This window comes from Equus asinus, chromosome 23, assembly GCF_041296235.1.
Source record: "Equus asinus isolate D_3611 breed Donkey chromosome 23, EquAss-T2T_v2, whole genome shotgun sequence".
NCBI classification, from domain to species: Eukaryota; Metazoa; Chordata; class Mammalia; order Perissodactyla; family Equidae; genus Equus; species Equus asinus.
Genome location: NC_091812.1, coordinates 57,865,043 through 57,877,589, shown reverse-complemented (window position 1 = coordinate 57,877,589; position 12,547 = coordinate 57,865,043). Strand labels below are relative to the sequence as shown.

General features: G+C 47.7%; 1 protein-coding gene across 1 annotated transcript in view; it reads left to right on the top strand.

The window, feature by feature from the left end:
• Positions 1 to 12,547, top strand: part of MOB3B (MOB kinase activator 3B) — a 186,552-nt gene that overhangs the window by 140,040 nt on the left and 33,965 nt on the right. Inside the window, exon 3 of the mRNA XM_044756594.2 lies at positions 11,803 to 12,005. Within this exon, the coding sequence (XP_044612529.1) occupies positions 11,803 to 12,005 (203 nt within the window). The remainder of the gene's footprint in view (positions 1 to 11,802; positions 12,006 to 12,547) is intronic.

Here is a 12,547-nt window from a genome sequence, read left to right as displayed (position 1 = left end):
CCAGGTTGCCACAGTCCTCACCACTCCCTATTATATTACACCCAGCCTACATTACTCTTTTATGTTTCTTTCTGACCACTGGAGGTATTTGGATATGTGATTGCTGGTTCAAATCGTGTTCAAGTAGGTAACTTACAGATACACAGCTTTGTCTGTGAATTTAGCTCTACTTTGACCCAGTGAACATATTTTAGAACTCCATTTCGTCCCTATGCCACCAACTTACCTTTACTGGAGTTTATTTGCAAATGCAATGACACCATTTCTTGCTCAGTCCCCACCTTAACTTTAGAATTTTATGCAGAAAGACAGACACCCTGGTTAGATTTGCATATTAGGAAGATCTTCCACCTGCCAGGTAGAGACTGGAGAAATCCAAGAGTAGAGGAAGCAGGCTCAGTTAAGGGGGAGCTATAGCAAACCAGGCAGGCGGTGAGGGTGGCTTGAGAGAGGGAAGTGGCAGTGGGGTTGGAGAGAAGTTTGTAGATTAGAAACTATTCAGACAAGACTTCGTATTAATTGCCCTTCACATAATGGAAGAAAGATTCTGCTGGTGAATAAAGAAAAGTTTTATTTGTGAAGAGACTCACAATATATCTATCATCCAGGACAAGGAGGCTGAGTCATTTTCAAATTCTGCTGGGGCTCAGGATCAAGGTACTGGTCCTGCTGCTTCCGTTTCCGGTACTAATGAAATTCATTAGCATCCCGTTCTCAGCTCACTCCATCTCCTTTGGCCCATTTGATTTTCAGCGGGTCTGAACTAGGTAGAGTTTGTTTTTAATGGCTTTTATTGTCAATCCATCGTGAATGAATACTTTTCTCAGGTTTTCTCGGGTCTTTCTTGGTCTACTTCCACCTCTGTGCCACAACAGCAGAGGGCGAAGGCAGCCACCCTGGAGACGGGGATGCAGATAAGGAGCAGCCTCGGCAGCAGAGAAGTGGCCCTGGGGGAAGAGAGGAAGTGTGACAAGCAGGCACACTGTATTTATACTCGCTCCTTTGGGTGGCTGAAACAGCACTTCCTCTGCCCGGCGAATGGCATGTCTGAAAGAATTAACAATCTGTTTAGAACATGTAATCACGTGCTGGTCTATTTTTCTTTCTTTTGGTCCAACCACTGTGATAATAGGTCGGAGTTGAACCCAGAGGCCCTGGAGAAGGGCAGAGGGAGTTGGAGAGTAGAGTAGTAGCCAGTTTATTTCTAACCATTTGCAGCTGTCAGCTTGTTTGGGGGCTTTTTTTTTTTTTTTAGGCGGAGGAACAAAGTCTCGCTCCACGGGATTGTTTTCCTTGGCGTGATGAACAGACACTTTCTTGAGGAACGCTCTGAGATAACAAAAAACATCTGCTTAGAGGAATCAGTCCGCAGCTGAGTTTTCATCAGCCTCAGCAAGAGCATGAGGCTTTTGTAGATAAGTTTATATATGTATACATTTTGCAGGAGGCAGGAGAATGCGGATGGAATGGGCAGGAGAGGTATTTGTAAGAAACACATCTGTGTTGTTAGTTGTTTTTTTTTCTGTGTGATGCAATTGCATTTTGCTTTGCGAGTATTTTTGGAAATGGTATGTTCTCAGCCACGCTGCCAGCCGAGGGCTGTCTTCTTTTCCCACGTGTGTGGGATGTTGTTTTTATTCACGCTCTATGGAGAATGACTGATTTTTATGACTTCTAGAGGGATTTGCACATGTGCACTCCTGTTACTGGACTCCAGAGACAAAAAGGACAACACAAATGCTCTCGTGAGGAACAGTTTTAAGGAGAAATGTGGGCATTTCTGGTTGTCGTTGCTGACATGCCAGCGGGGTCCCCACAGGATTGGGCAGGGCATTAGGTTTCGTCTCGTGTCATTTGGAAGCTCCTTGGTCAGTTCGCACGATGTTCCCCATATATCACATCGGCTCCAGATCCGCTTTCCAAGAAGACTTTGTCCTTTGGAGAGAAAAGGCAGCTCCACCTGTCCTGTTTCATTTGCCTGCCCCCACCCTTGGCTTTGATGAGGAAGAGCCATCTATACAACGACAGTAATGTCGGCTGTGTTTCCTGAGTGCCTTCCATGTGCTTGCTGCACTGTGCTCGCATTTCGTCCTCACGGTCACAGGAAGAATGAGACACTATTATCCCCAATCCTCAGATGAGGAAACTGAGGCGTTCAGAAGTTAGCAGATCTCCTCAAGGGCCAGCAGCACGGAAGTTCCACAGCTAGAATCTGAACCCAAGTGTCATCAAAGCCAGGCGCTTAACCAGTATCCTCAACCATGGTGACACATACGGTTGGGGAAGTAAGAGCCTTTTCCACCTTTGTCTTTTTTTTTTTTTTTAAGTTTGGCACCTGAGCTAACAACTGTTGCCAATCTTTTTTTTTTACTTTTTGCTTTCTGCTTTTTTCTCCCAGAATCCACCCAGTGCATACTTGTATATTTTAGTTGTGGGTCCTTCTAGTTGTGGCATGTGGGATGCCACCTCAGCCTGGTGATGAGCAGTGCCATGTCCGTGCCCAGGATCCGAACCAACGAAACCCTGGGTCGCGAAGCGGAGTGTGTGAACCCAGCCACTCCACCACGGGGCTGGCCCCCATCCACCTTCATCTTTTAACAAGCTTCGCTTCCCCAATTCTGCCAGTTGGTTTGGAGTCAGATGAAAGGAGCTCTCAGAACCCTGTCAAGTTTCCCGGTAGAGTGGAAAAGCGTAGCACTGGAATCAGACAGACTTGAATTCAGATCCCTTTTCATGACAAACTAGCTCTGTAAATCCCAAGCCAGGCCATCCCTTCACCTTTCGGAGCTTTGATTTTAGGGTAAGCAGATGGTGTAAGAGCTCAACTCATTCCTGCAGCCAGCAACTCTTGATTCCACACCCACCCTGCTCCAGGCTGCACGCTAGCACTCAGGATGTGTCTGTGAGGAGCGTGGACGTGCTCCCTGCCTTCAGGGAGGGTACAGGCTGGTCTTCAGGGGGTGGCACACCTGAGGCAGGGATTCCCACAGGTAAGCGTAGGATTTCCATCTGGGATCTGTGCTCAAGAAAGTTTTAGGAGCAGAGAACAGGTGCCGGGGAACCTGAGTCTAGGGATGTGAGAAGACTTTGAGCTGAGCTCTTAAGAAAGAAGAGGCATTATCTAGGTCAACGACGGGCAGGATTATCTGCCAAGTGCTTGGGCACCTGGGGTGTTTGAGGCCAGTTCTCTGGTGTCCCTGGAGACATCCTTTTAGCCTTCCTCTCCATCCCTCCACAGCCCAGGTCCAGCCCAGCATGATCTCAGCTGGGTCTCATCCTCAGGCATCGGGCTTTTTCTTCAGAAGAAAAGAGAGAACACAGTGAAAACAGAATGAGCAGGAGCTGATGCAGAAACTCCCCCGGGTCTTGTCTGACTGTGGGACCTTCGTCGCCCATCTGTGACCCTGTCATCCAAAGCATTTCTGTCTTCTCTGAGGACTCTCTTCCTTTGTGGCTTCCATAACAGGATAAAAGAAAACACACAAGCCCTTTAGACGACTTCTTTTCTTTCAGGAGTGCCCAAAAAGGAAGGATTGAATGGAGCCTCTGAGGGCTTAGTGGAAGGGAGGGGAGAAGAGGGAAAGAAAATAGATTGAAGCTCAGAAATTACTGGAATTTTTATTAAATTCTGTTTGAGAGAAGGGAGATTTACTAAGTCAGAGATGAAAGGCGAGTCCGTGTGGGGCCTCAGAGAAATATTGTGTTCCATGCTTGGTTTAGCTTTTGTACTGAATGTGGCTTGGAGATCAGAAAGATGTGGTTAGACACATTCATAAACTCTGCAGGGCTCTGTCAGATGCTGGTGCCGGAGGAGCACCGAGTCGTCATGAGCAGCACAGCTGTGAGGCTGCCTTGTCAGGCCTTCAAGAGAGACTCCGGCTCCACAGAGTCACCTTACCATCCACCTTCACTCCAACCCTCTGGCCTGCCTCTTCCTTGGCCAATTGCTCAACACTCTAGTCTTTTTTTGCTGAGGAAGATTCTCCCTGAGCTAACATCTATTGCCAATCTTCCTCTTTCTTTTTTTTTTTTTTTTTTGCTTGTGGAAGATTAGCTGTGAGCTAACATCCATGCCAGTCTTCCTCTATTCTGTATGTGGGTCGCCGCCACAGCATGGCTGATGAGTGGTGTAGGTCTCTGCCCAGGATCGGAACCTGCAATCCCGGGCCACCAAAGCGGAGTGCGCTGAACTTAACCGCTATGCCACAGGGCCAGCCCCAACAAACTCTAGTCTTGCTTTGAGTCTAATTGTTGTGTAAATTCCTGTAGCAACTGCCTATGAGTGACTGGTTTGGGATTCTGACCTCTGCCCAGGCATTTTGCCTCAGCTCTCTCTGCAATCTGAGCTCAGCCTGGCCCTGTTTTAGGTTCACTAACTCCATTTCAGTACTGACCCATTTTCAGAGACCAAGCCCCACCACATGACCCAGGTCATCCAGGCCCAGGGTCACCCTTGAACACCTACATGTCTACCACCTCTGTGGAACACTCATCTGAACACATTTTCTCATTTCCGGCCAACTTCTTGGAGTCTGAAATTTCCCAGCTTGAATCTGAGAGTATGGAATATGGCTTAGTGTAAGACAAAGGAAAAGGGTGCTCTGAGACTCAATTCCTGCTTGCAAATAACTTAGAGACCTTCTGATCAAAGGTTGTTTTCTATATCATCAATACCTATCTGTCTGGGATTATTGCCGGATGGTTTGTCTGAGTTCTTATAAGACTAGTCACAGTTTAACTCCAAATCTTTTAGAAATGCAGTCTATTTCAGTTAAGACTGCTGGTTAATATCGTCTGGCATTAACTTCTAATTGAGTACAAAGACTGAAAATTAACTGTCACCACCTGAAAAACTAGACCGAAAGGCGAAAACGGGAGATTTTTAATGATAAAGAGATGAGTTTCAGATTCTTTCTTCCACCCCCTTGGCTAGATCAAGATGTTCTTATCACAGAGCTCTCCTCCCTTCTCACCAAAAGCAGTGTGCGACCTTCCATGCCAGGATCATAGCAAGACTCTGGTAAAAAGCTTTCATTTCTGCTGTAGGCTTCTTTCCTCCCCTAAATAGGAGATGATGGATTCACGTCTCAAGTAAATACGATCACCACTCTTTTATGACTCAGCTTTGATTGATGAATATCCCTTACCTAGCCCTCTGCCAGGTGCATTAAAAGATAGAATCAAAATATGAAACAGTCCCTTTGTTCAGAGACTTACAGTAATACAAGACTTAAGTATGAGAAACTTGTAGAAGATAATGTAAGGCAGAATATATCCCAGCTTAATTGAGTACCTGCCACTGTAAGTTCTTTACCGGTTCAGAACTGATGTATTAATACCAAGACTGCCCTCCTGAACATGGATGGGAGGAATTTAATCCCAAAGTTACAAAGAATATTTGGTCCATGGATACCAAAACTAACAGTTCACAATAGAGTGCTTACTATCTGCAAGGCATGAGCAAAGCCTTCTCTGTGTGTATTTATTCCTCACACCAACCTCGTGAGCTACAGATTACATTAACATCTCTGTTTCTTTTGAGATGGGGAAACTGAGGCTTAGAGACACCAAGCCATTTGCATTTGAATACATTGTTAATAGGTAGTAGACCAGAACTGGAGCCTGAGAAGTCTGACTACAGACTCTGTTTTAAATCAATAGATGTTTTGGGAAAAAAGAGGGTCGAGACTTAAATAGGACTTTTTGCTATAGGAATTCTGAGATCCTTCATTGTGCTTAGGTGTATTGTAAACCTCTATGAAAGCAGCATTTCTGCGAATATATTTGACCTCACAACCCTCTTGTTTTAGCCAAGGATCTCCCAGGATTAGTGATTTTTAAGACGTATGTTGGGAAATACTGGAGCGGAGGGTCCGTAGTATCTTATGCACTCAAGAGAAGCAGAAGCAACAAAAGGAGGGGTTTGGATGTGGTCCTCAGCTGGGTCAGTGGTGCATGTGTCCACATAGACTGCCCTTTGCCCAGACCCAGCCACTGCACAGCCTCTCAGGTTCAGGCTGCCATGTAATTAGCCCAGTGTCCATTTGAGATGATTCCTTACCCTTTCATTCTTCCTACTGCTAGACTGTATTCATTTAAAACAAACCAACAAACGCCTTTTGAGCTTCTTCTATAAGCCGGTACTGAACGAAGTTTGGGTCGTAAAATGGTGATCTCAACAGTCACATTCATGGCCACCATGGAGCCTGCAGGAACATGATGCAAAGAAAAGGCTGAGTTTTGGAGCCAGCTCTCTGTTCCACCTCCTTTTAAAAGCTGAGGGGCCAGGGGCAAATACTTTAACTGAGCTAAGCCTGCTACGTTTTTTTAAATTGAAATAATGATACCACTGCTCAGGGTGTCACTGAAACTAACCAACATCACCCATACACATACAAGGCCTCACCCAGAGTTCCCTTTTCTTTGGCTATTCAATGGAGAGCGGATATTTCTTAGCAGCACCATGAAGACAGAAAACTCTCAGATCAACCTGTTTTCATGAGCTGGCCCCTCTGGGCCCTGTCAGGGAAGGGAGTGGATCAGCAGGGCTGAGTCTGGCCCTGTCTTGCTGCCATGAGGCCAGTTACGCAGGGTGAGAGTCCAGAGTCCACCAAAGGGGTGGACATCCAGTTCTCTACATCCACCTCCCACCTTCTGAAGAAGGTTTCTTTAAAACATATACACACCCGGGGCCGGCTCCGTGGCCGAGTGGTTAAGTTCGCATGCTCCGCTGCAGCGGCCCAGGGTTTGGATCCAGGGCACGGACATGGCACTGCTCGTCAGGCCACGTTGAGGTGGCGTCCCACATCCCACAACTAGAAGGACCTGCAACTAAGATATACAACCATGTTCTGGGGGGGTTTGGGAAATAAAGCAGAAAAAAAAAAAAGATTGGCAACAGTTGTTAGCCAAGGTGCCAATCCTTAAAAAAAAAAAAAAAAGGAAGATTGGCAACAGTTGTTAGCCTAGGTGCCACTCTTTAAGGAAAAAAAAAAAACACATACACACCCACACAGACACATACACACCCACACAGACACATACACACCCACACAGACACATACACACCCACACAGACACATACACACCCACACAGACACACACACACAGACACATACACACACACACAGACACATACACACCCACACAGACACATACACACCCACACAGACACATACGCACCCACACAGACACATACGCACCCACACAGACACATACGCACCCACACAGACACATACGCACCCACACAGACACATACGCACCCACACAGACACATACGCACCCACACAGACACATACGCACCCACACAGACACATACGCACCCACACAGACACATACGCACCCACACAGACACATACGCACCCACACAGACACATACGCACCCACACAGACACATACGCACCCACACAGACACATACGCACCCACACAGACACATACGCACCCACACAGACACATACGCACCCACACAGACACATACGCACCCACACAGACACATACGCACCCACACAGACACATACGCACCCACACAGACACATACGCACCCACACAGACACATACGCACCCACACAGACACATACACACAGACACATACACATCCACACAGTACACATACACACCCACACAGACACACACACACCCACACAGACACACACACACAGACACATACACACCCACACAGACACATACACACACACACAGACACATACGCACCCACACAGACACATACGCACCCACACAGACACATACGCACCCACACAGACACATACGCACCCACACAGACACATACACACAGACACATACACATCCACACAGTACACATACACACCCACACAGACACACACACACAGACACATACACACCCACACAGACACATACACACACACACAGACACATACGCACCCACACAGACACATACGCACACACACAGACACATACGCACCCACACAGACACATACACACCCACACAGACACATACACACCCACACAGACACATACGCACACACACAGACACATACGCACCCACACAGACACATACACACCCACACAGACACATATGCACACACACACAGATGCAAATATACATGCACGCATGTGTACACACAGGCATGCACATACATGCCCATATATACACACACACACACACACACACAAATCTGAACACCTAGAAGGCAGAAGAGAAAAGGAGCAAAAGACTGAGATAGTATACAAACTCAAGAATTGGCCCCTGAACCATTGATAATATTGAATGAATTCCCGTGGTGCTTGCCGTGGGGCTTCCTTGTTCCTACCCCCGTGCTCTGTGAGCTGGGATTTTGTCTCTGGCTTGCAGATCCCTCTGGGGTTTCTGGGCTCCCGAGGATGCCCAGCCTTGGACTTCGCAGCTTCCAGAATTGGCCTGGGTGACTGTGATGCACACTGAGCATGTTCTCCTTGAACCACTTGCAGCATACACTCTGGAAGAAGGAATTATATGCAAGGGAGGGAATGTGGAAGAGCCAGGTCCAGCTTAGCAGCCAGAGCCAAGAGATTCTGAGCCTGAGTCCTGGCTGCCAGAGGAGTTCAGGTGAGAATAACAGAAGTACAACTTAGTCCCCAAGCTCCCACTACGTGCCCACTAAGTACAGACACTGTCACAAGAACGCTGCAAAGTAAATGTTTCCCTCTTTTATAACAGAGTGATGGAGTAACTTGTCTCTATGGCTAGTAAGTTGTAGGGCTAGGATTTTGAACTGGGTCTTCCAGACTCCAAAACCAACTCTTCTCAACTACTCTGAAGATTACTCCCAGCCATAGCCCAAAAAAGAGAGAGGCGAGAGGCAAATCGAGTTCAAGGCCAAAGGCAAGGCCGGAGACCACACATGGAATGGAGGACAGAGACAAGAGTTGAGAGCTGAGCAGAGGTAGGGATGGGGGAAAAATGCAAATTGGGGACAATCTAGAGGGACCCAGCTGTTACCATGAACATCCTCAGTGTGCTCAAGACTTGGCCTTATACCCAGTCAGCATGCAGGGTGGGGGCTGCTCAGAAGGTCAAACACATAAACTGGCACAGCGGAGCCTGCCCGTGTCCCTAACAGCTGGTGAGTGTCCATTGAGGCTGGAGTTAGAGGATGTGAGAGGTGAGTGCGCCTGAGGGGGTGCAGGCCACCCAGAAAGGAAGGGCCACAGAGCTGGAGGTGTGTGCAGAGCCCCAGGGCAGCATCTCAGGAGTTCAGGGTGATCCTGGGGAGTTAGACAAACCTGGATCCAAACCCCTCCTCGCTGTTTGCCAGCTGGGTGACCTGGGGCAGCTGCTTTATTTTCCAGAGTCTGTGTCCTCATCTTTGAGATGGCAACAGTAATAGTACCTATCTTCAAAGCTCGTTCTGAGGACTCAATTAGCTAATCCACATAAAGTGCTCAGCACAGCCCCAAAATAGTAAGTGCTCAGTAAATGTTGGCTTTTCCTCCTAGTCCCGGGTGTACGGTCCTCAGGCATGGGCAGAGAAAACGCATTGCTCCTTGAAGGCAGCAGAGGGTATTAGGGGATCTCCTGTCACCTTGGACCTGTGGCTCCTGAGGGTGTGGCCTTTTTTCATCTTTCTTGCCTCACCCCTTTTCTTTTTGTGAATTCTATTTCTGAGCCACCAAAGAGTAACCTTTAGATGCCTCGCTGCTCTTCGAGCTGCACCTCTATCCTTTCAGAGAGTCACTCCCCAAACATAACCAGATCTTTTGGATTTTAGAATCAGGCTGACTTGGTCCAAATCCTTTTTAGCGGAGTCATCTGGAACAAGTTCACCCACGCCTCAGAGCCTCAGTGTTACTCCTCTGTGACACAGGAAGAGCAAAAGGGACTTCACAGATAAGTTGCAAAGGAAACACATGTCAACCCCCTGGCGTTGTCACCTGTAGTTACGGGACGCCCCTTCTGACAGGATCACGCTTATCTCAGAGAGGATTCCATCATCTCTGGGATGTGAGCTTCTTCGAAGATTCCAGACCCTCTCCCAGCCTGGCAGCAGTGGATTTCACTGGGCCCCCTGCAGCAAAGAACACCACCCATCAGTTCTGCGAAGGGCTGCCCTCCAGCTCCTTCCCAGCCTCCCCTCACCCCACCCCCCAAACCCCAGCATCTGTTGTCCAGCCAGCCAGCTGCCAAGCTGTGTCCCAGTCTCTCCCCGGGTTCATTGGATGTGTTGCCACTTTGTTTTTGAAGAAAAGCCACTATGCAGTGCCAGGCCCTGGGCAGACAGATCCTGCCTCTGCCAACTGCCAGCTGTCTTCCATCTCCCTCATCCCGCCCTGGGGGTCCCAGGTGATCCCCTTATATGTCTCTCACCAGACACCTGCCACCGGGACCCTGCAGAGGCAAGGACAGCAAAACTCCAGGCTTCCTAGGAACCAGGGGCTCGCCCTGAGTGGGGCTCTGAAATTTGGTTGCAAAGGCTTGTGGTCATGTCTACCTTTTCTTGATAAGGGTAATTATTTTCCTTACAAGCACAGCTAAATGCTCCAGACCTTACACTGCAGAGAGAAAGGGGGGTCATTCCCATTTGGTGAGCTCTTACTCTGCTCTAGGCACTGTAGGAAGATTTTACTCATGTCAAAACCCTCCTAGTCACACAAGGAAGGCCTTATTAAGACCCCTCTTTTACAGTCAAGAAACCAAAGTTGCACAGGTACCACTTTTAATCCTCACAACCATTGGAATTTTTATCCTCATCCTACATATGGAAAAACTGATGCTCAGAGAGGTTAAATAACTTGCCCATGGTCACACAGCTGGAAAAGGAGCAGAGTAGGAATTCAAAGTCTGTTTAACTTACAGCGTGTGGCCACTTCAGGACAGTGTAAAAAACAAGAGTGTAAGCCAGGTTCGAGAGGGAGAAAGGAAGTAGGCTTGTGATTCTGCTACTTGTTGCTTTGACCAAGCTGGGAGTAGTGGTCATCAGCCGGGAAATCTGGGTGCCTCCTCTGACCACTTCCCCTGTCTGTGGTGTGAGAAACAGAACCCCTCACTCTTAGCTTGCTCCAGGCGGTGAGGTGGTGACAAGGGCAGTGTGAAGTACCCACGAAGCTTGTACATTTGCCCACCTTGGAAACAGTGTATCTCAGGAAGGGTTTGGATCAGAATTTGCATACTGGTAGCCTGCAGGCCAAATTAACCTAGAAAGATGTTTTATTTCAATCTGTGGTACTTTGTAAAACTTCAGATTAAATGCTAACATTTAAAAAATGTAACGAGTTCACACAGAACTCTAGATTTCAATTATCTTGAAAAATCAGAAGTTCTGACAGCCCTGGGCCTCCGTCCCCATTGGCTGGGGCTGTGCAGCAGCTGCTGCCTTTGACAAGAAGGTGCATCCCAGCTTGCCACAGTCCCCACTGCTCCCTATTACTGTGACAGGGAGTGCCAGTCTCCCGGTGGCGTCCATTGCCCTCCTCCTACCAGTTTTCTCATAATAGAGGTAAGAGGAAAATGAACTTTCTTTTGCTGTATAAAGTGGGAAAAAATTAAAAAGCAAGAAGGGAGAATGCATGTTTCTGTGTAAGAATAAATATTTCTGCATGGTATCTGCACCAAAAAAGATACAACCAAAGAAACAAACCTGGCTTTCTTCCCTTTTTTCTTGGTCTCTTCCTGATGGTTGTTGGCGTTGCATTTAACACCATTTTAGCCACCTTTTCAGACAGTGTCTCCTGCAGCTGCCCGTGGAGAGGCAGGCATCTGCAGGCTGTTCTCCAGCCTCATGCATGTGCTCCAGGGCCTACCAAAGCTCCCCCGTGATAGTTTGGTTCCCTTTTTTTGTCTTCTCTAGGTGTTCCCTTCCCAAAGAACTTCCTTCAGATCTGCAAGAAGATCCTCTGTCGTCTCTTCCGGGTCTTTGTGCACGTGTACATCCACCACTTCGACCGGGTCATCGTGATGGGAGCAGAGGCTCATGTTAACACGTGCTACAAACACTTCTATTACTTCGTCACAGAGATGAACCTCATAGACCGCAAGGAGCTGGAGCCCCTGGTAAGTGTCACTGTGCAGTGCTGGCAGCGGTCACCTCCCGGAGCTCAGCCGTGGGTCACAGTACACTTCCAGACCCATGCAAAATGCTCCCCGATGGCTAGCTCTTAGCTGGAGGATTGCAGAATCAGACTAATGCACAGGTCAGAGGAAGGTCAGGAGATGCCAGGATGTCAATGGCCATCAAATAAGGGTCTTAAATTTCTCTCCAAGAGGTGGCAGAAGGTAGTGGGATTGTAATGGTTTGGACCAGGGAGAGTAGCTTTAATTCTTCGCTCCAAAACCAGTCACCTACTTACTTGGTCCCTTAAATGGGCCTCTGATCTCTCATGTCATCTCTTACACTGGTACTCAAACATGACCAGAAACATTTCTTCTGTCAGTAAATGAATATTTTGTACCTACTGTGCAGCAGCTACTGGGCATATAAAGTCAAGTACAACTGCCTTTAAAGATTTTGCTCCAAAGAAAGAGACAAAAGGAAGCCCCAGATGAGTGTGAATACACTATCACAGCGACATTGTGTTTCATACTGAAACTCCTGT